The sequence below is a fragment of the Coregonus clupeaformis genome, unplaced genomic scaffold (assembly GCF_020615455.1).
Source record: "Coregonus clupeaformis isolate EN_2021a unplaced genomic scaffold, ASM2061545v1 scaf2027, whole genome shotgun sequence".
In the NCBI taxonomy this organism is placed as follows: Eukaryota; Metazoa; Chordata; class Actinopteri; order Salmoniformes; family Salmonidae; genus Coregonus; species Coregonus clupeaformis.
This window is the reverse complement of record NW_025535481.1, coordinates 17,139-44,159: the sequence shown is the minus strand read 5'-3', so window position 1 is coordinate 44,159 and position 27,021 is coordinate 17,139. Positions and strand designations below refer to the sequence as shown.

The 27,021-nt window shown below is 42.3% G+C and overlaps 1 protein-coding gene and 1 pseudogene across 1 annotated transcript; both read left to right on the top strand.

Annotated features, from left to right (window-relative positions):
• Window positions 1-444: 444 nt before the first annotated feature.
• LOC123488020 lies at window positions 445-7,723 on the top strand (annotated as a pseudogene).
• A 15,120-nt stretch (window positions 7,724-22,843) lies between these two features.
• On the top strand, window positions 22,844-25,292 carry LOC121562780 (galactose-specific lectin nattectin-like). The gene is made up of 6 exons (XM_045219059.1): window positions 22,844-22,894; window positions 22,990-23,134; window positions 23,646-23,740; window positions 24,422-24,556; window positions 24,926-25,064; window positions 25,225-25,292. The coding sequence occupies exons 1-6, from the start codon at window positions 22,844-22,846 to the stop codon at window positions 25,290-25,292; spliced, it is 633 nt and encodes a 210-aa protein (XP_045074994.1).
• Window positions 25,293-27,021: the final 1,729 nt, after the last annotated feature.

The window sequence follows — 27,021 nt, the reverse complement described above, 5'->3', positions numbered from 1 at the left end:
CAAACTGCCAACCGATAAAACTTTCAGTTTATGTGATAAAACAAGCAAGCAAAGTGTAGAGAATCATTGTAACATCTTAACCACTGTGAAATATATTTTCCATAACCAAAAACATTGTATTTTCAGCTGCTTGAAGCCGTCATACAAAACCGAAAGTTAAAGACGAAAAATTGAAATTTAAGAATAGAAGCATAGAAATAGCACACATAGAACAGATATCCTGCTTCTTAGACTTGACTTCAATGAGAATGATAGATCCATAACTCACATTTCTATGTGAATTTAGTCAGGTCGCCCAAAAAGTTACATATTGCAGATATAATGGACTCAAAGTGAATCGGTCATTTTTCAACAACACGTGGTTAGCCATGGGGTTTTGTTCAGTAACATCACAGCTGGAACGCACTTTTGACCAATTGTCTGGTGGGAACTAACCATTTCATAATGTTATTTAATGTGATCTCTCCCCCTACAGAGCGTCATCGCAGAGTCTGCCCACATGGCTGGCACAGATATAGGACACGCTGCTATCACTACGTCCCCTCGTGACCACATGGCCAAAGGCAGAGGTACCTGGACGTTTGCTGTAGATAATTGAGATCAGCTGTGTGGGTGATTTTAAGTATTGATGGTTTAATGAGAGATCATCCGCTTATTTAAGGATTTTGGACACTGGCCAGCCGGGCTGGTACACCGCAATTTCTACTAGCTAGGGTCCAAAATGTGCTATGTGATAATGGAAAAGACAATAATTGACCTGCATCTTGGGCTAGTTGGAAACATTTTCTACAAGCCTGGTCTGAAAAGCACTAGCCTTGGGCTAGCTGGGATGCTATCTCCATCCCTGTCTGGTGGCCATACATTGTTGCAGTTGACTCTGTAGGTTTAGTCTGTGTTCAACAGGGTTGAAAAACTATAACATGATGTGCTAGTCCTTCTGTTAACCTTTACATTCTACCTCTGTTTAATTCTCTCTCTCTCCTCTCTTTCTCTCTCTCTCCTCTCTCTCTCTCTCTCTCTCTCAATCAATCAATCAATTTTATTTTATATAGCCCTTCTTACATCAGCTAATATCTCGAAGTGCTGTACAGAAACCCAGCCTAAAACCCCAAACAGCTAGTAATGCAGGTGTAGAAGCACGGTGGCTAGGAAAAACTCCCTAGAAAGGCCAAAACCTAGGAAGAAACCTAGAGAGGAACCAGGCTATGAGGGGTGGCCAGTCCTCTTCTGGCTGTGCCGGGTGGAGATTATAACAGAACCATGCCAAGATGTTCAAAAATGTTCATAAGTGACAAGCATGGTCAAATAATAATCAGGAATAAATCTCAGTTGGCTTTTCATAGCCGATCATTAAGAGTTGAAAACAGCAGGTCTGGGACAGGTAGGGGTTCCATAACCGCAGGCAGAACAGTTGAAACTGGAATAGCAGCAAGGCCAGGCGGACTGGGGACAGCAAGGAGTCACCACGGCCGGTAGTCCCGACGTATGGTCCTAGGGCTCAGGTCTCTCAGTTGGCTTTTCATAGCCGATCATTAAGAGTTGAAAACAGCAGGTCTGGGACAGGTAGGGGTTTCGTAACCGCAGGCAGAACAGTTGAAACTGGAATAGCAGCAAGGCCAGGCGGACTGGGGACAGCAAGGTGTCAGCATGCCCGGTAGTCCTGACGTATGGTCCTAGGGCTCAGGTTCTCAGAGAGAAAGAGAGAACGAGAGAATTAGAGAGAGCATACTTAAATTCACACAGGACACTGGATAAGACAGGAGAAGTACTCCAGGTATAACCAACTAACCCCAGCCCCCGACACATAAACTACTGCAGCATAAATACTGGAGGCTGAGACAGGAGCGGTCCGGAGACACTGTGGCCCCATCCGAAGAAACCCCGGACAGGGCCAAACAGGAAGGATATAACCCCACCCACTCTGCCAAAGCACAGCCCCGCACCACCAGAGGGATATCCTCAACCACCAACTTACAATCCTGAGACAAGGCCGAGTATAGCCCACAGAGGTCTCCACCACAGCACAAACCAAGGGGGGCGCCAACCCAGACAGGAAGATCACGTCAGTAACTCAACCCACTCAAGTGACGCACCCCTCCTAGGGACGGCATGAAAGAGCACCAGCAAGGCAGTGACTCAGCCCCTGTAACAGGGTTAGAGGCAGAGAACCCCAGTGGAGAGAGGGGAACCGGCCTGGCAGAGACAGCAAGGGCTGTTCGTTGCTCCAGAGCCTTTCCGTTCACCTTCACACTCCTGGGCCAGACTACACTCAATCATATGACCTACTGAAGAGATAAGTCTTCAGTAAAGACTTAAAGGTTGAGACCGAGTCTGCGTCTCTCACATGGGTAGGCAAACTGTTCCATAAAAATGGAGATCTATAGGAGAAAGCCCTGCCTCCCGCTGTTTGCTTAGAAATTCTAGGGACAATTAGGAGGCCTGCGTCTTGTGACCGTAGCGTACGTATTGGTATGTACGGCAGGACCAACTCGGAAAGATAGGTAGGAGCAAGCCCATGTAACGCTTTATAGGTTAACAGTAAAACCTTGAAATCAGCCCTTGCCTTAACAGGAAGCCAGTGTAGGGAAGCTAGCACTGGAGTAATATGATCAAATTTCTTGGTTCTAGTCAGGATTCTAGCAGCCGTATTTAGCACTAACTGAAGTTTATTTAGTGCTTTATCCGGGTAGCCGGAAAGTAGAGCATTGCAGTAGTCTAACCTAGAAGTAACAAATGCATGGATTAATTTTTCTGCATCATTTTTGGACAGAAAATTTCTGATTTTTGCAATGTTACGTAGATGGAAAAAAGCTGTCCTTGAAACAGTCTTGATATGTTCGTCAACAGAAGATCTCTTTGTTTCTTGGGACCTAGAACAAGCATCTCTGTTTTGTCCGAGTTTAAAAGTAGAAAGTTTTCAGCCATCCACTTCCTTATGTCTGAAACACAGGCTTCTAGCGAGGGCAATTTTGGGGCTTCACCATGTTTCATTGAAATGTACAGCTGTGTGTCATCCGCATAGCAGTGAAAGTTAACATTATGTTTTCGAATAACATCCCCAAGAGGTAAAATATATAGTGAAAACAATAGTGGTCCTAAAATGGAACCTTGAGGAACACCGAAATGTACAGTTGATTTGTCGGAGGACAGACCATTCACAGAGACAAACTGATATCTTTCCGACAGGTAAGATCTAAACCAGGCCAGAACTTGTCCGTGTAGACCAATTTGGGTTTCCAGTCTCTCCAAAAGAATGTGGTGATCGATAGTGTCAAAGGCAGCACTAAGGTCTAGTAGCACGAGGACAGATGCAGAGCCTCGGTCTGACGCCATTAAAAGGTCGTTTACCACCTTCACAAGTGCAGTCTCAGTGCTATGATGGGGTCTAAAACCAGACTGAAGCATTTCGTATACATTGTTTGTCTTCAGAAAGGCAGTGAGTTGCTGCGCAACAGCTTTTTCTAAAATTTTTGAGAGGAATGGAAGATTCGATATAGGCCGATAGTTTTTTATATTTTCCGGGTCAAGGTTTGGCTTTTTCAAGAGAGGCTTTATCACTGCCACTTTTAGTGAGTTTGGTACACATCCAGTGGATAGAGAGCTGTTTATTATGTTCAACATAGGAGGGCCAAGCACAGGAAGAAGCTCCTTCAGCAGTTTAGTAGGAATAGGATCCAGTATGCAGCTTGAAGGTTTAGAGGCCATGATTATTTTCATCATTGTGTCAAGAGATATAGTACTAAAACACTTAAGTGTCTCTCCCGATCCCAGGCCCTCGCAGAGTCTGTGCAGATCCAGGACAGCTAAGCCCTGGAGGAATACGCAGATTCAAAGAGGAGTCCGTAATTTGCTTTCTAATGGTCATGATCTTTTCCTCAAAGAAGTTCATGAATTTATTACTGCTGAAGTGAAAGCCATCCTCTCTTGGGGAATGCTGCTTTTTAGTTAGCTTTGCAACAGTATCAAAAAGAAATTTTGGATTGTTCTTATTTTCCTCGATTAAGTTGGAAAAGTAGGATGATCGAGCAGTAGTGAGGGCTCTTCGGTACTGCACGGTACTGTCTTTCCAAGCTAGTCGGAAGACTTCCAGTTTGGTGTGGCGCCATTTCCGTTCCAATTTCCTGGAAGCTTGCTTCAAAGCTCGGGTATTTTCTGTATACCAGGGAGCTAGTTTCTTATGACAAATGTTTTTCGTTTTTAGGGGTGCAACTGCATCTAGGGTATTGCGCAAGGTTAAATTGAGTTCCTCAGTTAAGTGGTTAACTGATTTTTGTCCTCTGACGTCCTTGGGTAGGCAGAAGGAGTCTGGAAGGGCATCAAGGAATTTTTGTGTTGTCTGAGAATTTATAGCACGACTTTTGATGCTCCTTGGTTGGGGTCTGAGCAGATTATTTGTTGCGATTGCAAACGTAATAAAATGGTGGTCCGATAGTCCAGGATTTTGTGGAAAAACATTAAGATCTACAACATTTATTCCATGGGACAAAACTAGGTCCAGAGTATGACTGTGGCAGTGAGTAGGTCCAGAGACATGTTGGACAAAACCCACTGAGTCGATGATGGCTCCGAAAGACTTTTGGAGTGGGTCTGTGGACTTCTCCATGTGAATATTAAAATCACCAAAAATTAGAATATGATCTGCTATGACTACAAGGTCTGATAGGAATTCAGGAAACTCAGAGAGGAACGCTGTATATGGCCCAGGAGGCCTGTAAACAGTAGCTATAAAAGTGATTGAGTAGGCTGCATAGATTTCATGACTAGAAGCTCAAAAGACGAAAACGCCATTTTTTTTTTGTAAATTGAAATTTGCTATCGTAAATGTTAGCAACACCTCCGCCTTCTGCGGGATGCACGGGGAATATGGTCACTAGTGTAACCAGGAGGTGAGGCCTCATTTAACACAGCAAATTCATCAGGCTTAAGCCATGTTTCAGTCAGGCCAATCACATCAAGATTATGATCAGTGATTAGTTCATTGACTATGACTGCCTTTGAAGTGAGGGATCTAACATTAAGTAACCCTATTTTGAGATGTGAGGTATCACGATCTCTTTCAATAATGGCAGGAATGGAGGAGGTATTTATCCTAATAAGATTGCTAAGGTGAACACCGCCATGTTTAGTTTTGCCCAACCTAGGTCGAGGCACAGACACAGTCTCAATGGGTATGGCTGAGCTGACTACACTGACTGTGCTATTGGCAGACTCCACTAAGCTGGCAGGTTGGCTAACAGCCTGCTGCCTGGCCTGCACCCTATTTCACTGTGGGGCTAGAGGAGTTAGAGCCCTATCTATGTTGGTAGATAAGATGAGAGCACCCCTCCAGCTAGGATGGAGTCCGTCCCTCATCAGCAGGTCAGGCTTGGTCCTGTTTGTGGGTGAGTCCCAGAAAGAGGGCCAATTATCTACAAATTCTATCTTTTGGGAGGGGCAGAAAACAGTTTTCAACCAGCGATTGAGTGCTGAGACTCTGCTGTAGAGCTCGTCACTCCCCCTAACTGGGAGGGGCCAGAGACAATTACTCGATGCCGACACATCTTTCTAGCTGATTTACACGCTGAAGCTATGTTGCACTTGGTGACCTCTGACTGTTTCATCCTAACATCGTTGGTGCCGACGTGGATAACAATATCTCTATACTCTCTACACTCGCCAGTTTTAGCTTTAGCCAGCACCATCTTTAGATTAGCCTTAACGTCGGTAGCCCTGCCCCCTGGTAAACAGTGTATGATCGCTGGGTGATTCGTTTTAAGTCTAATACTGCGGGTAATGGAGTCGCCAATGACTAGGGTTTTCAATTTGTCAGAGCTAATGGTGGGAGCCTTCAGGCGTCTCAGACCCCGTAACGGGAGGAGTAGAGACAAGAGAAGACTCAGACTCAGACTCCGACTCGCTACATAATGGGGAAAACCGGTTGAAAGTTTCTGTCGGCTGAATGAGCGACACCGGTTGATCATTCCAACAGTATTTCCCTCCAGAAGCCATGAGAAAGTTGTCCGGCTGCGGGGACTGTGCGGGGGATTTATACTAACGTTACTATCTGTACTTACTGGTGGCACAGACGCTGTTTCTTCCTTTCCTACACTGAAATTACCCTTGCCTAACGATTGCGTCTGAAGCTGGGCTTGTAGCACGCTATTCTCGCCGTGGCGAACGTTCTCCTGTATATTATGAGTACAGCGACTGCAATTAGAAGACATCATGTTAATGTTACTACTTAGCTTCGGCTGTTGAAGATGTTGACGAACCATGTCCAGATAAAGCGTCCGGAGTGAAAAAGTTGAATGAGGGAAAAAAGTTGCGATGGAAAAAAGGAAAATAAAGTAAAGTTGGCAGCAAAAACGCACAGGAAAATGACTCTTCTGTCTCGGGATAAAACGTCCAGGGTGAAAAAGTTTAACGAAAAAAGATGAGTGAGGACAAAACTAAAAAGTTGGTAAATTTGTTGAACACAGAGATTGATTAAACGTTTATTAAAAGTAAAACGTGAATAGTTTGGCAGGTAGCCAAGTAGCAGCAAACAGCACAGCAACACGGAGACAATGCACAGCAGCATCTCTGTCTCTCTCTCTCTCTATCTCTCTCTCTATCTACCTCTCTCTCTCTCTCTCTCTGTCTCTCTCTCTCTCTCTCTCTCTCTCTCTCTCTCTCTCTCTCTCTCTCTCTCTCTCTCTCTCTCTCTCTCTCTCTCTCTCTCTCTCTCTCTCTCTCTCTCTCTCTGTCTCTCTCTCTGTCTCTCTCTCTCTCTTCTATCTCTCTCTGTATCTCTCTCTCTGCCTCTCTCTCTGTCTCTCTGTCTCTCTCTCCCCTCTATCTCTCTCTGTCTCTGTCTCTCTCTCTCTCCTCTGTCTCTCTCTATCTCTCTCTCTCCAGAGGAAATGTTTGCTCTTGGGAGGTAATCTGGCATCAGTGCACAGCCTTCCCCAGTATCGTTTTCTTCAGTCTGTCATCAAGAACAGTGCCAAGAAAGCCCAGCGCACCTGGATTGGAGCCAACGATGCCGTCATGGTCTGTTCAACCCTCATGAAACATATAGGATGCATTGATTCTTGATGAATTCCATCTATAAAGGCCTAGTGGTGCCTCAACCCTCATATCAGTTTGTTTTCTGATATTACAAACACTGTATAGCTTCAAGCCATGGTTAAATCATGTTGATCTCATAGATGGTCAGTCCTGGCATCCATAGCTCTGTCTAGGAATCTGAGAGTGGTTACATTTCTCCAGGCCCATTCCTCAGCTATTTACCCAAACAGTGGTGGGTTGCCAATTAGTTATTTTCCAATTCCCAGATTGCCCCTTTAAAGACAGTAATTACAGTGTAAATATATAGTGTTTACTGTGTGCTGGTGATGCATCCTCCTGTGTGCTCTGTAGGAGGGTCTTTGGCTGTGGAGTGACGGGTCCAGTTTTAACTACCAGAACTGGTTCCCGGGGCAACCCGCAACCAGCACAAAGGGCTGGGAGGATTGCATGGAGATGAACTACGGAGGTACAATGCTGTCACCAGAGTACTCTCCCTCTCATTATACATCAAACATTTGGATAGTTGTAAAATGCATCTTAAAGGGAATTTGTTCCTTTATTAGCTACATATTTATAAAACCAACATAGATACAATACCTACCTTTCTGTGTTTCTCTCTTTCCCAGCATCCCACCGCCAGAATGATGCCCCCTGCTGGATTAAACGTCCCTTCCTGTGTTCCAGAAAGCTGTGATGTCCACATTTTAGGAGAGAATACATTGGAGAGGCTCTCAGCATATGAGATTGTTTTAAATAAAGGCACAGTCTGCAATATTACCTTTTGTTCAGTGGTCATTTATACAAAACACCAGCTGGAGATAATTATGAAACTCTGTGGTGTGAAGGTCCAAATAACATACTTGGTGAATGAAATGTTCAACAGTTGCTTCTCACTTTGTAATACTTTTAATTGTCGTCAACATGTTCTACATTTTCATAGTCAAACCAGATATGACCAATTCTACACTAACACATTTGATGTAAATCACCACCATCATCATCAACATCATCATCATCATCATCATCATCATCATCATCATCATCATCATCATCATCATCATCACCATCATGATCATCATTACCATCGTCATCATCACCACCATCATCATCATCATTACCATCATCATCATCACCATCATCATCATCACATGTGGTGTTGATGAACGTAGTGTATGGGGCTGTGTGTGTAGTTGTCTTAGTAGTGTAGGGCTGTTTGTTTAGATGTATTATTATAGGGATGTGTGTGTAGTTGTATTAGTAGTATAGGGCTGTGTGTGTAGTTGTATTAGTAGTATAGGGCTGTGTGTGTAGTTGTATTAGTAGTATAGGGCTGTGTGTGTAGTTGTGTTAGTAGTATAGGGCTGAGTGTGTAGTTGTATTAGTAGTATAGGGCTGTGTGTGTAGTTGTATTAGTAGTATAGGGCTGTGTGTGTAGTTGTATTAGTAGTATGGGGCTGTGTGTGTAGTTGTATTAGTAGTATGGTGCTGTGTGTGTAGTTGTATTAGTAGTATGGGGCTGTGTGTGTAGTTGTATTAATAGTATAAGGCCGTGTGTGTAGTTGTGTTAGTAGTATAGGGCTGTGTGTGTAGTTGTATTAGTAGTATAGGGCTGTGTGTGTAGTTGTATTAATAGTATAAGGCCGTGTGTGTAGTTGTGTTAGTAGTATAGGGATGTGTGTGTAGTTGTATTAGTAGTATAGGGCTGTATGTGTAGTTGTATTAGTAGTATGGGGCTGTGTGTGTAGTTGTATTAGTAGTATAAGCCTGTGTGTAGTTGTATTAGTAGTAAAGGGCTGTGTGTGTAGTTGTGTTAGTAGTATAGGGCTGTGTGTGTAGTTGTATTACTAGTAAAGGGCTGTGTGTGTAGTTGTGTTAGTAGTATAGGGCTGTGTGTGTAGTTGTATTAGTAGTATAAGGCCGTGTGTGTAGTTGTGTTAGTAGTATAGGGATGTGTGTGTAGTTGTATTAGTAGTATAGGGCTGTATGTGTAGTTGTATTAGTAGTACAGGGCTGTGTGTGTAGTTGTATTAGTAGTATAGGGCTGTGTGTGTAGTTGTATTAGTAGTATAGGGCTGTGTGTGTAGTTGTATTAATAGTATAAGGCCGTGTGTGTAGTTGTGTTAGTAGTATAGGGCTGTATGTGTAGTTGTATTAGTAGTACGGGGCTGTGTGTAGTTGTATTAGTAGTATAGGGCTGTGTGTGTAGTTGTATTAGTAGTATAGGGCTGTGTGTGTAGTTGTATTAATAGTATAAGGCCGTGTGTGTAGTTGTATTAGTAGTATGGGGCTGTGTGTGTATTTGTGTTAGTAGTATAGGGCTGTGTGTGTAGTTGTATTAGTAGTATAAGGCCGTGTGTGTAGTTGTGTTAGTAGTATAGGGATGTGTGTGTAGTTGTGTTAGTAGTATAGGGCTGTGTGTGTAGTTGTGTTAGTAGTATAGGGCTGTGTGTGTAGTTGTATTAGTAGTATAGGGCTGTGTGTGTAGTTGTGTTAGTAGTATAGGGCTGTGTGTGTAGTTGTATTAGTAGTACGGGCTGTGTGTGTAGTTGTATTAGTAGTATAGGGCTGTGTGTGTAGTTGTGTTAGTAGTATAGGGCTGTGTGTGTAGTTGTGTTAGTAGTATAGGGCTGTGTGTGTAGTTGTATTAGTAGTATGGGGCTGTGTGTGTAGTTGTATTAGTAGTTTGGGGCTGTGTTTGTAGTTGTATTAGTAGTTTGGGGCTGTGTTTGTAGTTGTATTAGTAGTTTGGGGCTGTGTGTGTAGTTGTATTAGTAGTATGGGGCTGTGTGTGTAGTTGTATTAGTAGTATGGGGCTGTGTGTGTAGTTGTATTAGTAGTATGGGGCTGTGTGTGTAGTTGTATTAGTAGTATGGGGCTGTGTGTGTAGTTGTGTTAGTAGTATAGGGCTGTGTGTAGTTGTGTTAGTAGTACGGGGCTGTGTGTGTAGTTGTATTAGTAGTATAGGGCTGTGTGTGTAGTTGTATTAGTAGTTTGGGGCTGTGTGTGTAGTTGTATTAGTAGTATAAGCCTGTGTGTAGTTGTATTAGTAGTAAAGGGCTGTGTGTGTAGTTGTGTTAGTAGTATAGGGCTGTGTGTGTAGTTGTATTACTAGTAAAGGGCTGTGTGTGTAGTTGTGTTAGTAGTATAGGGCTGTGTGTGTAGTTGTATTAGTAGTATAAGGCCGTGTGTGTAGTTGTGTTAGTAGTATAGGGATGTGTGTGTAGTTGTATTAGTAGTATAGGGCTGTATGTGTAGTTGTATTAGTAGTACAGGGCTGTGTGTGTAGTTGTATTAGTAGTATAGGGCTGTGTGTGTAGTTGTATTAGTAGTATAGGGCTGTGTGTGTAGTTGTATTAATAGTATAAGGCCGTGTGTGTAGTTGTGTTAGTAGTATAGGGCTGTATGTGTAGTTGTATTAGTAGTACGGGGCTGTGTGTAGTTGTATTAGTAGTATAGGGCTGTGTGTGTAGTTGTATTAGTAGTATAGGGCTGTGTGTGTAGTTGTATTAATAGTATAAGGCCGTGTGTGTAGTTGTATTAGTAGTATGGGGCTGTGTGTGTATTTGTGTTAGTAGTATAGGGCTGTGTGTGTAGTTGTATTAGTAGTATAAGGCCGTGTGTGTAGTTGTGTTAGTAGTATAGGGATGTGTGTGTAGTTGTGTTAGTAGTATAGGGCTGTGTGTGTAGTTGTGTTAGTAGTATAGGGCTGTGTGTGTAGTTGTATTAGTAGTATAGGGCTGTGTGTGTAGTTGTGTTAGTAGTATAGGGCTGTGTGTGTAGTTGTATTAGTAGTACGGGCTGTGTGTGTAGTTGTATTAGTAGTATAGGGCTGTGTGTGTAGTTGTGTTAGTAGTATAGGGCTGTGTGTGTAGTTGTGTTAGTAGTATAGGGCTGTGTGTGTAGTTGTATTAGTAGTATGGGGCTGTGTGTGTAGTTGTATTAGTAGTTTGGGGCTGTGTTTGTAGTTGTATTAGTAGTTTGAGGCTGTGTTTGTAGTTGTATTAGTAGTTTGGGGCTGTGTGTGTAGTTGTATTAGTAGTATGGGGCTGTGTGTGTAGTTGTATTAGTAGTATGGGGCTGTGTGTGTAGTTGTATTAGTAGTATGGGGCTGTGTGTGTAGTTGTATTAGTAGTATGGGGCTGTGTGTGTAGTTGTGTTAGTAGTATAGGGCTGTGTGTAGTTGTGTTAGTAGTACGGGGCTGTGTGTGTAGTTGTATTAGTAGTATAGGGCTGTGTGTGTAGTTGTATTAGTAGTTTGGGGCTGTGTGTGTAGTTGTATTAGTAGTATTGGGTTGTGTGTGTAGTTGTGTTAGTAGTATAGGGCTGTGTGTGTAGTTGTGTTAGTAGTATGGGGCTGTGTGTGTAGTTGTATTAGTAGTACGGGGCGTGTGTGTAGTTGTATTAGTAGTACGGGGCTGTGTTTGTAGTTGTATTAGTAGTTTGGGGCTGTGTGTGTAGTTGTGTTAGTAGTATAGGGTTGTGTGTGTAGTTGTATTAGTAGTTTGGGGCTGTGTTTGTAGTTGTATTAGTAGTATGGGGCTGTGTGTGTAGTTGTATTAGTAGTATAGGGCTGTGTGTGTAGTTGTATTAGTAGTATAGGGCTGTGTGTGTAGTTGTATTAGTAGTATAGGGCTGTGTGTGTAGTTGTATTAGTAGTATAGGGCTGTGTGTGTAGTTGTATTAGTAGTATGGGGCTGTGTGTGTAGTTGTATTAGTAGTATAGGGCTGTGTGTGTAGTTGTATTAGTAGTATGGGGCTGTGTGTGTAGTTGTATTAGTAGTGGGGCTGTGTGTGTAGTTGTATTAGTAGTATGGGGCTGTGTGTGTAGTTGTATTAGTAGTATAGGGCTGTGTGTGTAGTTGTATTAGTAGTATGGGACTGTGTGTGTAGTTGTATTAGTAGTTTGGGGACTGTGTGTGTAGTTGTATTAGTAGTTTGGGGCTGTGTTTGTAGTTGTATTAGTAGTATGGGGCTGTGTGTGTAGTTGTATTAGTAGTATGGGGCTGTGTGTGTAGTTGTATTAGTAGTATAGGGCTGTGTGTGTAGTTGTATTAGTAGTATAGGGCTGTGTGTGTAGTTGTGTTAGTAGTATAGGGCTGTGTGTGTAGTTGTGTTAGTAGTATAGGGCTGTGTGTGTAGTTGTATTAGTAGTATGGGACTGTGTGTGTAGTTGTATTAGTAGTTTGGGGCTGTGTTTGTAGTTGTATTAGTAGTATGGGGCTGTGTGTGTAGTTGTGTTAGTAGTATAGGGCTGTGTGTGTAGTTGTATTAGTAGTATGGGGCTGTGTGTGTAGTTGTATTAGTAGTATAGGGCTGTGTGTGTAGTTGTATTAGTAGTATAGGGCTGTGTGTGTAGTTGTATTAGTAGTATAGGGCTGTGTGTGTAGTTGTGTTAGTAGTATAGGGCTGTGTGTGTAGTTGTATTAGTAGTATAGGGCTGTGTGTGTAGTTGTGTTAGTAGTATAGGGCTGTGTGTGTAGTTGTATTAGTAGTATGGGGCTGTGTGTGTAGTTGTGTTAGTAGTATAGGGCTGTATGTGTAGTTGTATTAGTAGTACGGGGCTGTGTGTGTAGTTGTATTAGTAGTATAGGGCTGTGTGTGTAGTTGTATTAGTAGTACGGGGCTGTGTGTGTAGTTGTATTAGTAGTGTGTGGCTGTGTGTGTAGTTGTATTAGTAGTATAGGGCTGTGTGTGTAGTTGTGTTAGTAGAATGGGGCTGTGTGTGTAGTTGTGTTAGTAGTATAGGGCTGTGTGTGTAGTTGTATTAGTAGTACGGGGCTGTGTGTGTAGTTGTATTAGTAGTATAGGGCTGTGTGTAGTTGTGTTAGTAGTACGGGGCTGTGTGTGTAGTTGTATTAGTAGTATAGGGCTGTGTGTGTAGTTGTATTAGTAGTTTGGGGCTGTGTGTGTAGTTGTATTAGTAGTATGGGGTTGTGTGTGTAGTTGTGTTAGTAGTATAGGGCTGTGTGTGTAGTTGTGTTAGTAGTATAGGGCTGTGTGTGTAGTTGTATTAGTAATACGGGGCTGTGTGTGTAGTTGTATTAGTAGTACGGGGCTGTGTTTGTAGTTGTATTAGTAGTTTGGGGCTGTGTGTGTAGTTTTGTTAGTAGTATAGGGTTGTGTGTGTAGTTGTATTAGTAGTTTGGGGCTGTGTTTGTAGTTGTATTAGTAGTATGGGGCTGTGTGTGTAGTTGTATTAGTAGTATAGGGCTGTGTGTGTAGTTGTATTAGTAGTATAGGGCTGTGTGTGTAGTTGTATTAGTAGTATAGGGCTGTGTGTGTAGTTGTATTAGTAGTATAGGGCTCTGTGTGTAGTTGTATTAGTAGTTTGGGGCTGTGTGTGTAGTTGTATTAGTAGTACGTGGCTGTGTTTGTAGTTGTATTAGTAGTATAGGGCTGTGTGTGTAGTTGTATTAGTAGTATAGGGCTGTGTGTATAGTTGTATTAGTAGTTTGGGGCTGTGTTTGTAGTTGTGTTAGTAGTATGGGCTGTGTGTGTAGTTTTGTAGGCTGTGTAGTTGTATTAGTAGTATAGGGCTGTGTGTGTAGTTGTATTAGTAGTATAGGGCTGTGTGTGTAGTTGTATTAGTAGTATAGGGCTGTGTGTGTAGTTGTATTAGTAGTATAGGGCTGTGTGTGTAGTTGTATTAGTAGTTTGGGGCTGTGTGTGTAGTTGTATTAGTAGTATAGGGCTGTGTGTGTAGTTGTATTAGTAGTATGGGGCTGTGTGTGTAGTTGTATTAGTAGTTTGGGGCTGTGTGTGTAGTTGTATTAGTAGTATAGGGCTGTGTGTGTAGTTGTGTTAGTAGTATATGGGTGTATATCTAGGTTATGATGAGTAAACAATTGATTGCATTCAGTACTTATGAGCTGCCAATACACTCACAGAAGATCTGGGCCCGTATTCACAAAGTGACTCAAAGTAGAAGATCTGGGCCCGTATTCACAAAGTATCTCAGAGTAGAAGATCTGGGCCCTTATTCACAAAGTGTCTGTTCTGTTACATTCCTTGAGTAGTATATTAAGCATAAGGGTGATTTCCTACAAACTTCATGTTGTACAATACAGGTGATTATATTGATAAAAGTCACCTTGTCCAGAGAGATTTACATGGTTATCAAAACGTCACACCAAGGTAAGCCAACATTAAACACAGCCCTTATTTTAAGTGTTCATAAAAAACCCTTATGGGAAAAATGTATGGTTGAAAAACGATTGGAAGAAATGTCCATGTTTGACCGCTAGGTTTTATGGGTATTATGACTCATACTGTGGTACTCTATGGAACGCTGCATTGCAGAGGCAGTTGCAGTTTGTTCTGTGTGGTGCATAGGTTGGATTTATCGAATTTACACCTCGAACACACCTACATCATTATTACTCTAAATGGTACACAGCATTGTCTGGATATGTGTGCAACAAAAGTTCAACATTCACCTTCTGCTACCATTTCTGTCAAGCCGTCTACACATACAATTTGATGCATAGGTTCGAATAGTCCGATTTATGATTACATTTTTCTTGCAGTTTGACATTTGATTGCATTCAGTGCTTATGAGCTGCCAATGCACTCTCAGAAGATCTGGGACGTTATTCACAACCCAGTGGCTTTACCCAAAACTGTTCTGTTACATTCCTTCAGTAGTCTATTAAGCATAAGGTGTGATTTCCTACAAACTTCATGCATATGTTCGATAAATCCGATTTATGCACCACACAGAACGCACTGCAACTGCCATGCAGCTTCCATAGGAAATGAATGTACTTCTGGTGTACCAAAACGGAAAAACACTGTCGGTGTGATCCAGTCATTATGCACCAAATTGTATGAATAGACGGCTTGATAGAAATATTGGCAGAAGGTGAATGTTGAACTTGTGTTGAACACATATCATATTTGTCTAACACATGCTGTGTACCATTTTGCACAATGAAGCTGTAGGTGTGATCAAGGTGTTGAATAAACGTGATGTCATATTGCTTTTTCAGGAGGGGAGTTGGCTACATGCAGCTATTGACATGTTTTACACAAAATACATTATCGACATGTTCGTACAAACTTTGTTATCAGTATTGCAAACATAATAACAATTTCATGTTCTTCTTAGCTGCTAAGTTACATGCAGCTATTTACTCTCGCCAAGATATCAGCATATATGGCAAAACTATGGCACCGGGCGATGCAAAACGAACTCGCCCATTGTCAGACTCTTTTTACCCGTCTTGAAACATACTCGGCTGCCTAGAACGTTAGGCTACCCAGAGGTGGAACACAAACAGGCAGTCTAGTTAGCGACTGAATGGTATTTATTCATCATCATTGCAAACATTGGCTAAGCTGCACAGGAGGCAGACAGGCAGTCATGTAGTGTTCTTTTTTCAGGAACTATGATATTGAAGCAACTATAAAGATTACCCTGCATCATCACACAAAACGTGTCCAAAGTGTAAGGACTGCGTCCTGCTTGTGCAACTGCAGTATCTTTTACAACAAACAGATAGGTTGTAGCCTTCAGAATATACATGTTGTTTTTCCCCCTGTAGAATTAAGGTCACAAATTAGTAAGGAACTCCCCTCCCTGATTGTCAAGGTCTTATTTTTAGGAAAGACCAAAAACCTGCAGACACTAGGCCCTCCATGGAATGAGTTTGAAACCCCTGTGTTAAGGTTAGGAGTTAGGTTAAAGCAGTGTTTCCCAAACTCGGTGGACGTTTTGTTTTTTGCCCCAACACTAGACAGCTTTGATCATTTGAATCAAAATATGCACAGAATTTGGGAAACACTGGGTTATAAGGTTAGAGTTAGGAGAAGGGTTAGCTAAAAGGGTTACGGTTAGAGTTAGGGGAAGGGTTAGCTAGTAGGGTTACGGTTAGAGTTAGGGGAAGGGTTAGCTAAAAGGGTTAAGGTTAGAGTTAGGGGAAGGGTTAGCTAAAAGGGTTAAGGTTAGAGTTAGGGGAAGGGTTAAGGCTAAAGAGGGTTAGCTAAAAGGGTTAAGGTTAGATTTAGGGAAGGGTTAGCTAAAAGGGTTAAGGTTAGAGTTAGGGGAAGGGTTAGCTAAAAGGGTTAAGGTTAGAGTTAGGGGAAGGGTTAGCTAAAAGGGTTAAGGTTAGAGTTAGGGGAAGGGTTGGCTAAAAGGGTTAAGGTTAGAGTTAGTGGAAGGGTTAGCTAAAAGGGTTAAGGTTAGAGTTAGGGGAAGGGTTAGCTAAAAGGGTTAAGGTTAGAGTTAGGGGAAGGGTTAGCTAAAAGGGTTAAGGTTAGAGTTAGGGGAAGGGTTAGCTAAAAGGGTTAAGGTTAGAGTTAGGAGAAGGGTTAAGGTTAGAGTTAGGAGAAGGGTTGGATAAAAGGGTTAAGGTTAGAGTTAGGGGAAGGGTTAGCTAAAAGGGTTAGCTAAAAGGGTTAAGGTTAGATTTAGGGGAAGGGTTAGCTAAAAGGGTTAAGGTTAGAGTTAGGGGAAGGGTTAGCTAGAAAGGGTTAAGGTTAGAGTTAGGGGAAGGGTTAGCTAAAAGGGTTAAGGTTAGAGTTAGGGGAAGGGTTAGCTAAAAGGGTTAAGGTTAGAGTTAGGAGAAGGGTTACTAAAGGTTAGAGTTAGGAGAAGGGTTGGCTAAAAGGGTTAAGGTTAGAGTTAGGGAAGGGTTAGCTAAAAGGGTTAAGCTAAAAGGGTTAAGGTTAGAGTTAGGGGAAGGGTTAGATAAAAGGGTTAAGGTTAGAGTTAGGGGAAGGGTTAGCTAAAAGGGTTAAGGTTAGATTTAGGGGAAGGGTTAGCTAAAAGGGTTAGGGTTAGAGTTAGGGGAAGGGTTAGCTAAAAGGGTTAAGGTTAGAGTTAGGGGAAGGGTTAGCTAAAAGGGTTAAGGTTAGAGTTAGGGGAAGGGTTAGCTAAAAGGGTTAAGGTTAGAGTTAGGGAGCTAAAAGGGTTAAGGTTAGAGTTAGGGGTTAGCTAAAAGGGTTAAGGTTAGAGTTAGGGGAAGGGTTAGCTAAAAGGGTTAAGGGTTAGAGTTAGTGGAAGGGTTAGCTAAAAGGGTTAAGGTTAGAGTTAGGGGGAAGGGTTAGCTAAAAGGGTTAAGTTAGAGTTAGGGGAAGGGTTAGCTGAAAGGGTTAAGGTTAGAGTTAGGGAAGGATTAGCTAAAAGGGTTAAGGTTAGAGTTAGGGGAAGGATTAGCTAAAAGGGTTAAGGTTAGATTTAGGGGAAGGGTTAGCTAAAAGGGTTAAGGTTAGAGTTAGGGGAAGGGTTAGCTAAAAGGGTTAGGGTTAGAGTTAGTGGAAGGGTTAGCTAAAAGGGTTAAGGTTAGAGTTAGGGGAAGGGTTAGCTAAGTGGAAAAATATCCAAAACGTAGTATTTTAACCGCCAACATAGATCCACACATAGAATATACACACCCTGACTCAACATATAAGAGTCCCCTGAGTCAGGGCGTGACACAGAGATGCACAAAAACGATATATATTATTCAAAATGGGTGAATCTTTCCTTTACAAACCATCAAATCTGTGCGCTACCTTGGAACACATAAAATACTACAACATGGTAAATTAATAAGCAGGAGTAAGAATTATATGGAAAATGATGTTTTTCAAAAGGAGAAGTTAACTTGGGAAGTGACAGATGTTCTCTCTTGTGTGAGCACTAGTTCTCAAAATGAGCACTAGTTCTCATGGTTATATTGGGCTACATTTTTTGACTTCAAAGACATCTTTGGTAGTGTTATTAACCTTACAATATCTGGTTTCTAGTAGGCTACAGCGTTATTGAAGGGCTGTTTCTCTGAACCTCAGGCAGTAGGCTGAAACAAGCTTGTTTCTCTGAACCTCAGGCAGTAGGCTGAAACAAGCTTGTTTCTCTGAACCTCAGGCAGTATGCTGAAACAAGCTTGTTTCTCTGAACCTCAGGCAGTAGGCTGAAACAAGCTTGTTTCTCTGAACCTCAGGCAGTAGGCTGAAACAAGCTTGTTTCTCTGAACCTCAGGCAGTAGGCTGAAACAATCGTGTTTCTCAGAACCTCAGGCAGTAGGCTGAAACAAGCTTGTTTCTCTGAACCTCAGGCAGTAGGCTGAAACAAGCTTGTTTCTCTGAACCTCAGGCAGTAGGCTGAAACACGCTTGTTTCTCTGAACCTCAGGCAGTAGGCTGAAACAAGCTTGTTTCTCTGAACCTCAGGCAGTAGGCTGAAACACGCTTGTTTCTCTGATCTGAACCTCAGGCAGCAACCTATCACCCTTATTTATGTTTGAAAACTAATTTGAAGGCCAAGAATTGTTGTTGGAAAAGCACTAAATCATCTTGATGCGCGATATTCTTCTAGAACCAACTTCTGTGACATCACAGCAGTAAGTCTTCATTAATAGGGATATGACACCACAGCAGTAGGTCTTCATTCATGACGCCACGGATATGACGCCACGGCAGTAAACTACTATATTTCTTCTTTATAAATGTTTTCTCCTTGATTTCAATATAGAAACCAGGTGTTAGTAGTTACTGATTCTGAATAACAGATGGGCTATGGGTTACAGGTGATCATGCTGAATAACAGATGGGTTACAGGTGATCATGCTGAATAACAGATGGGCTACAGGTGATCATGCTGAATAACAGATGGGTTACAGGTTATCATGCTGAATAACAGATGGGCTATGGGTTACAGGTGATCACGCTGAATAACAGATGGGCTATGGGTTACAGGTGATCATGCTGAATAACAGATGGGCTATGGGTTACAGGTGATCATGCTGAATAACAGATGGGCTATGGGTTACAGGTGATCATGCTGAATTACAGATGGGCTACAGGTGATCATGCTGAATAACAGATGGGTTACAGTTGATCATGCTGAATAACAGATGGGTTACAGGTGATCATGCTGAATAACAGATGGGTTACAGGTGATCATGCTGAATAACAGATGGGTTACAGGTGATCATGCTGAATAACAGATGGGCTACAGGTGATCATACTGAATAACAGATGGGCTATGGATTACAGGTGATCATGCTGAATAACAGATGGGTTACAGGTGATCATACTGAATAACAGATGGGCTATGGGTTACAGGTGATCATGCTGAATAACAGAGTGGCTATGGGTTACAGGTGATCATGCTGAATAACAGATGGGCTACAGGTGATCATGCTGAAAAACAGATGGGCTATGGATTACAGGTGATCATGCTGAATAACAGATGGGTTACAGGTAATCATACTGAATAACAGATGGGCTATGGGTTACATGTGATCATGCTGAATAACAGAGTTGCTATGGGTTACAGGTGCTGAATAACAGATGGGCTATGGGTTACAGATGATCATGCTGAATAGCAGATGGGCTATGGGTTACAGGTGATCATGCTGAATAACAGATGGGCTATGGGTTACAGGTGATCATGCTGAATAACAGATGGGCTATGGGTTACATGTGATCATGCTGAATAACAGATGGGTTATGGGTTACAGGTTAACATGCTGAATAACAGATGGGCTATGGGTTACATGTGATCATGCTGAATAGCAGATGGGCTATGGGTTACAGGTGATCATGCTGAATAACAGATGGGCTATGGGTTACAGGTGATCATGCTGAATAACAGATGGGCTATGGGTTACATGTGATCATGCTGAATAACAGAAAGGCTGTGGGTTACAGGTGATCATGCTGAATAACAGATGGGCTAAGGGTTACAGGTGATCATGTTGAATAACAGATGGGCTATGGGTTACATGTGATCATGCTGAATAACAGATGGGCTATGGGTTACAGGTGATCATGATGAATAACAGATGGGCTATGGGTTACAGGTGCTGAATAACAGATGTGCTATGGGTTACAGGTTATCATGCTGAATAACAGATGGGCTATGGGTTACAGGTGATCATGCTGAATAACAGATGGGCTATGGGTTACAGATGATCATGCTGAATAACAGATGGGCTATGGGTTACAGGTGATCATGCTGAATAACAGATGGGCTATGGGTTACAGGTGATCATGCTGAATAACAGATGGGCTATGGGTTACAAGTGATAATGCTGAATAACAGATGGGCTATGGGTTACAGGTGATCATGCTGAATAACAGATGGGCTATGGGTTACAGGTGATCATGCTGAATAACAGATGGGCTATGGGTTATAGGTTATCATATTGAATAACAGATGGGCTACAGGTGAAGGGTACACAAATAGATGGGTTATGGCACTTACATTGAGTTAAATTTAAATGTAGTTAAAGCAGGGGTTTGGTGGTGGCTTTCTGAACTATTAGAGTTAGACCAACAGTTTAAAGTAATACAGAAATTGTTGGTATTTCAGTTGAGTTTCGGATATATTGACCAAATTATCAGGAAAGTTTTGGGCATATTTCCCATTCAAAATTCACCAGAAACAGCTATTTCACAACTATTTCTTTTAAAAGAACCCCCCAATATGCAACATAAAGTTATGCCCTTGCTTTTAAGAAGTCAAAACAGAAAGCAGTAACTTCATTTTCCATGTTCAGAGACTACAATAATAATCAGGGTCCTCTGTCCTTGTACCTCCCGTCTGGCGTCAATCACTATAAACAGATATGAGTTTAATCCATAACATTCAGCTTCTAGTCTAGTGACCATCAACCCAAGTGTCACAAACAGAACAGTGGAAATCATGTGTTTTACAGAAAGGAAAACATATAAATATGCTAAACTTTGTGTGAATCTCTAAACTGATTATGAACTTTATTCATCTTAAATATTCACATTACACAGTCAATTCAGGAAGTGAACTTAAATTCCAATTCAATTTAAAGAACGATACAGAGAGATAGAGAAAAAGAGAGGGAGGGGTCTGACTGGACGGATCCTTAAATAGGAGAGGTGGGAGAGGTAGAACTCAACTCACAGGCAGGACAGAGAGAGAGAGAGAGAGAGAGAGAGAGAGAGGACCCAGTGAAGACCTTTGAAGATCTCTGGAGAAGTGAAGCTACAACTGAAGATTTCAGAAGGTGAGATTTCAACATCTGTTCATCTAATACTGTACCTGAGTGCATCTCAAATGGCACCCTTTTCCCTTTGTAGTGCACTACTTTTGACAAGGGCCCATAGTGAATCATATGTAGTATGTAGCTCTGGTCAAAAGTAGTGCACTACTTAGGGAAAAGGGTGCTATTTGGAAACTCGGTCCTGTGGACCCCAATGGGTGCACGTGTTGGACCGAGTTTGGGAAACGCTGTGCTAAGGAATTCAAGTCTGCTGCCAAAACTCAGGTCTCATGTCTTCAACCAAGTACAGTAGATTATCCTAGCACACAGGAATATGTACGCTCCGCTTGGGGTCCCCAGGACCGAGTTTAGAAAACGCTGCCTTAGCAGTTGCATACGTTATATACATAGCATAGGGTTTCCCTGACCTCCCAAGTACCCCCAGCCGCTCCACTGATTTGATATCTTCCAGTACAAGCACAGCTGATCCAGCTAATCACCAAGCCGTTCATTAGTTGAATCTGCTCTGATGTGAAAGTACTGGAACACATCTGATAAGTGGAATGGCTGGAGGTCCACTTGGAATAAAGGGTTCCAAAAGGGTTCTTCAGCTGTCCCCATATGAGAACCCTTTAGGTTCCAGGTAGAACCCTTTAGGTTCCAGGTAGAACCCTTTTGGGTTGCAGTTGCAGTTGTAAATGAGAACCTGTTCTCAACTGGTTTACCTGGTTAAATAAAGGTTAAATTAAAATTAAAAATAAATAAATAAAAAAGGTTTCTACCTGGAACCAAAAAGGGTTCTTCAAATGGTTCTCCTATGGTGACAGTCAAAGAACACCCTTTAGGTTCTAGATATCACCTTTTTTTCTAACAGTGTACTCAACTACAGGTTAGGGGAACACTGCACTCCCCTAATCTCTGAAGTACTCACTGAATTGGTATTGACGGCTTCTCTCTTTGACTGTCTTGTTGTCTTGTTGTCTGTGTGTCTGTCTCTGTCTGTAATCTCTCACTCTCTCTCTCTCTTTCTCTCTCTCTCTCTCTCTCTCTCTCTCTCTCTCTCTCTCTCTCTCTCTCTCTCTCTCTCTCTCTCTCTCTCTCTCTCTCTCTCTCTCTCTCTCTCTCTCTCTCTCTCTCTCTCTCTCTCTCTCTCTCTCTCTCTCTCTCTCTCTCTCTCTCTCACTCTCTCTCTCTCTCTCTCTCTCTCTCTCTCTCTCTCTCTCTCTCTCTCTCTCTCTCTCTCTCTCTCTCTCTCTCTGTCTCTCTCTCTCTCTCTCTCTCTCTCTGTCTCTCTCTCTTCTCTCTCTCTCTCTCTCTCTCCTCTCTCTCTCTGCTCTGTCTCTCTCTCTCTCTCTCTCTCTCTCTCTCTCTCTCTCTCTCTCTCTGTCTCTCTCTCTCAGGAGACTATCACCATGGCGATGTTGACCACTCTTCTGCTTCTCAGCGCTCTCTTTGCTCTGGGAGATGCAAGGGGTAGCAGAGTTATTCTGATCAAAGGTTTTAGTGACCTTAACACAACACCTAGTGACCTAGGTCACTGGACCCAGGTTCCTGGTTGGGGCTCCCCCTGTATTCACTAAAATATAATTCTATACAGGTCTGTTGTGGCTTCATAGTTCTGAAACTGATCTAGGGCTCTATTCAATCCGCATCGTTCAGCTTTACAGAGTGATTGAAATTTAAAGGCAATGTTCCCTCTTTAGCAGAGACTGCATTCACGGTTAACGCTGCAATCTGAAATTACTTTTAATTTTCTATCACGTAATCTGTAACGCTTCAGCTTTACAGATTGAATCGAGACCCAAGTCTTTAAAAAAAGCATGTCTCAATCTTCCCTCTGTCCTTGTCTCTCTTTTGTTGTAGGGGATCGGCATGATCGGGGTAAACGCTGTGACTCGGAGGAACACGTTTCTCCTCCGAAAGGTCAGCATCATCATTCTGACTCGGAGGAACACATTTCTCCTCCGAAAGGTCAGCATCATCATTCTGACTCGGAGGAACACAGTTCTCCTCCTAAGGATTGGCATCATCATTCTGACTCGGAGGAACACAGCTCTCCTCCGAAAGGTCAGCATCATCATTCTTCCTCGGAGGAACACATTTCTCCTCCCAAGGATCAGCATCATCATTCTTCCTCGGAGGAACACATTTCTCCTCCGAAAGGTGAGAAACATATTATGGAGAACCTGATATGCAAACTGCCAACCGATAAAACTTTCAGTTTATGTGATAAAACAAGCAAGCAAAGTGTAGAGAATCATTGTAACATCTTAACCACTGTGAAATATATTTTCCATAACCAAAAACATTGTATTTTCAGCTGCTTGAAGCCGTCATACAAAACCGAAAGTAAAAGACAAAAAAACGAAATTTAAGAATAGAAGCATAGAAATAGCGCACATAGAACAGATATACTGCTTCTTAGACTTGACTTCAATGAGAATGATAGATCCATAACTCACATTTCTATGTGAATTTAGTCAGGTCGCCAAAAAGTTACTTATTGCAGATATAATGGACTCAAAGTGAATCGGTCATTTTTCAACAACAGGTGGTTAGCCATGGGGTTTTGTTAAGTAACATCACAGTTGGAACGCACTTTTGACCAATCAGATTGTCTGGTGGGAACTAACCATTTCATAATGTTATTTAATGTGATCTCTCCCCCCTACAGGGTGTCATCGCAGAGTCTGCCCACATGGCTGGCCCAGTTATAAGAAACACTGCTATCACTATGTCCCCCTCGTGACCACATGGCCAAAGGCAGAGGTACCTGGACGTTTGCTGTAGATAATTGAGATCAGCTGTGTGGGTGATTTTAAGTATTGATGGTTTAATGAGAGATCATCTGCTTATTTAAGGATTTTGGACACTGGCCAGCCGGGCTGGTAGACCGCAATTTCTACTAGCCAGGGTCCAAAATGTGCTATGTGATAATGGAAAAGACAATAATTGACCTGCATCTTGGGCTAGTTGGAAACATTTTCTACAAGCCTGGTCTGAAAAGCACTAGCCTTGGGCTAGCTGGGATGCTATCTCCATCCCTGTCTGGTGGCCATACATTGTTGCAGTTGACTCTGTAGGTTTAGTCTGTGTTCAACAGGGTTGAGAAACTATAACATGATGTGCTAGTCCTTCTGTTTACCCTTACATTCTACCTCTGTTTAATTCTCTCTCTCTCCTCTCTTTCTCTGTCTCTCTCTCTCTCTCTCTCTCTCTCTCTCTCTCTCTCTCTCTCTCTCTCTCTCTCTCTCTCTCTCTGTCTCTCTCTCTCTCTCTCTCTCCTCTTTCTCTCTCTCCCTCTCTCCCCGTCTCTCTCTCTCCCTTCTTGTCTGTCTCTCTCTCTCTCGTCTCTCTCTGTCTCTCTCTCTCTCTCTCTCTCTCTCTCTCTCTCTCTCTCTCTCTCTCTCTCTCTCTCTCTCTCTCTCTCTCTCTCTCTCTCTCTCTCAGAGGAAATGTTTGCTCTTGGGAGGTAATCTGGCATCAGTGCACAGCCTTCCCCAGTATCATTTTCTTCAGTCTGTCATCAAGAAGAGTACCAAGAAAGCGCAGCGCACCTGGATTGGAGCCAATGATGCCATCAAGGTCTGTTCAACCCTCATGAAACATATAGGATGCATTGATTCTTGATGAATTCCATCTATAAAGGCCTAGTGGTGCCTCAACCCTCATATCAGTTTGTTTTCTGATATTACAAACACTGTATAGCTTCAAGCCATGGTTAAATCATGATGATCTCATAGATGGTCAGTCCTGGCATCCATAGCTCTGTCTAGGAATCTGAGAGTGGTTACATTTCTCCAGGCCTATCCCTCAGCTATTTACCCAAACAGTGGTGGGTTGCCAATTAGATATTTTCCAATTCCCAGATTGCCCCTTTAAAGACAGTAATTACAGTGTAGATATATAGTGTTTACTGTGTGCTGGTGATGCATCCTCCTGTGTGCTCTGTAGGAGGGTCTTTGGCTGTGGATTGACGGGTCCAGGTTTAACTACCAGAACTGGGCCCCGGGGCAACCCTCTAATTCCAACCATGGTGTTGTGAAGGACAACACGAACGGCCGGGAGCATTGCATGGAGATGAACTACGGAGGTACAATGCTGTCACCAGAGTACTCTCCCTCTCATTATACATCAAACATTTGGATAGTTGTAAAATGCATCTTAAAGGGAATTTGTTACTTTATTAGCTACATATTTATAAAACCAACATAGATACAATACCTACCTTTCTGTGTTTCTCTCTTTCCCAGCATCCCACCGCCAGAATGATGCCCCCTGCTGGTTGAAACTTCCCTTCCTGTGTTCCATAAAGCGGTGATGGCTACATTTTAGGAGAGAATACATTGGAGAGGCTTTCAGCATATGAGATTGTTTTAAATAAAGGCACAGTCTGCAATATTACCTTTTGTTCAGTGGTCATTTATACAAAACACCAGCTGGAGATAATTATGAAACTCTGTGGTGTGAAGGTCCAAATAACATACTTGGTGAATGAAATGTTCAACAGTTGCTTCTCACTTTGTAATACTTTTAATTGTCGTCAACATGTTCTACATTTTCATAGTCAAACCAGATATGACCAATTCTACACTAACACATTTGATGTAAATCACCACCATCACCATCATCATCATCATCATCATCACCATCATGATCATCATTACCATCGTCATCATCAACATCATCATCATCATCACCATCATGATCATCATTACCATCGTCATCATCACCACCATCATCATCATCATTACCATCATCATCATCACCATCATCATCATCACATGTGGTGTTGCCTACCCTTAGTTGTATTAGTAGTAGGGGGCTTTGTCCGTATTTGTATTTGTTGTATTAGTAGTACATTTACATTTAAGTCATTTAGCAGACGCTCTTATCCTGAGCGACTTAAAAATTGGTGCATTCAACTTAGGATAGCCAGTGGGATAACCACATCTTGATCATAGTAAGTACCCTTCTTCAAACAAGCAGCTGTGAGCAAAGTCAGTGCATTCAGGGACAACTACATCTCCATCACAATAAGTACATTTCTTTAAACAAGTCAGTGCTAGCAGGTGAAATAAGTCTGGTGTTAGTTTAGACAAAATACATTGGTAGTAAATGTGAAGGATTACTTTATACTATTCCAGGTATTCCTTAAAGAGGTTGAATTTAAAGTGTCTCCGGAAGGTGGTCAGTGACTACGCTGTCCTGGCGTCATGGGGGAGCTTGTTCCACCATTGGGGTGCCAGAGCAGCGAATAGCTTTGACTGGGCTGAGCAGGAACTGTGCTTCCGTAGATGTAGGGGGGCCAGCAGGCCAGAGGTGGATGAACGTAGTGTATAGGGCTGTGTGTAGTTGTCTTAGTAGTGTAGGGCTGTTTGTTTAGATGTATTATTATGGGGATGTGTGTGTAGTTGTATTAGTAGTATAGGGATGTGTGTGTAGTTGTGTTAGTAGTATAGGGATGTGTGTGTAGTTGTATTAGTAGTATGGGGCTGTGTGTGTAGTTGTATTAGTAGTATGGGGCTGTGTGTGTAGTTGTGTTAGTAGTATGGGGCTGTGTGTGTAGTTGTATTAGTAGTATAGGGCTGTGTGTGTAGTTGTATTATTAGTATAGGGCTGTGTGTGTAGTTGTATTAGTAGTATAGGGATGTGTGTGTAGTTGTATTAGTAGTATAGGGATGTGTGTGTGTGGTTGTATTAGTAGTATAGGGATGTGTGTGTAGTTGTATTATTAGTATAGGCATGTGTGTGTGGTTGTATTAGTAGTATAGGGATGTGTGTGTAGTTGTATTAGTAGTATAGGGATGTGTGTGTAGTTGTATTAGTAGTATAGGGATGTGTGTGTGTGGTTGTATTAGTAGTATGGGGCCGTGTGTGTAGTTGTGTTAGTAGTATGGGGCTGTGTGTGTAGTTGTATTAGTAGTATAGGGCTGTGTGTGTAGTTGTATTAGTAGTATGGGGCTGTGTGTAGTTGTGTTAGTAGTAAAGGCCTGTGTGTGTAGTTGTATTAGTAGTATAGGGCTGTGTGTGTAGTTGTATTAGTAGTA

What these genes read in the sequence shown, in the direction of transcription:
- LOC121562780 (XM_045219059.1), top strand. Translation starts at nt 22,844, where the DNA reads ATGATCGGGGTAAACGCTGTGACTCGGAGGAACACGTTTCTCCTCCGA. An exon ending in ACACATTTCTCCTCCGAAAG is followed by an intron (nt 23,135 to 23,645) that starts GTGAGAAACATA and finishes TCCCCCCTACAG; the next exon opens with GGTGTCATCGCAGAGTCTGC. An exon ending in GAGCCAATGATGCCATCAAG is followed by an intron (nt 24,557 to 24,925) that starts GTCTGTTCAACC and finishes TGTGCTCTGTAG; the next exon opens with GAGGGTCTTTGGCTGTGGAT.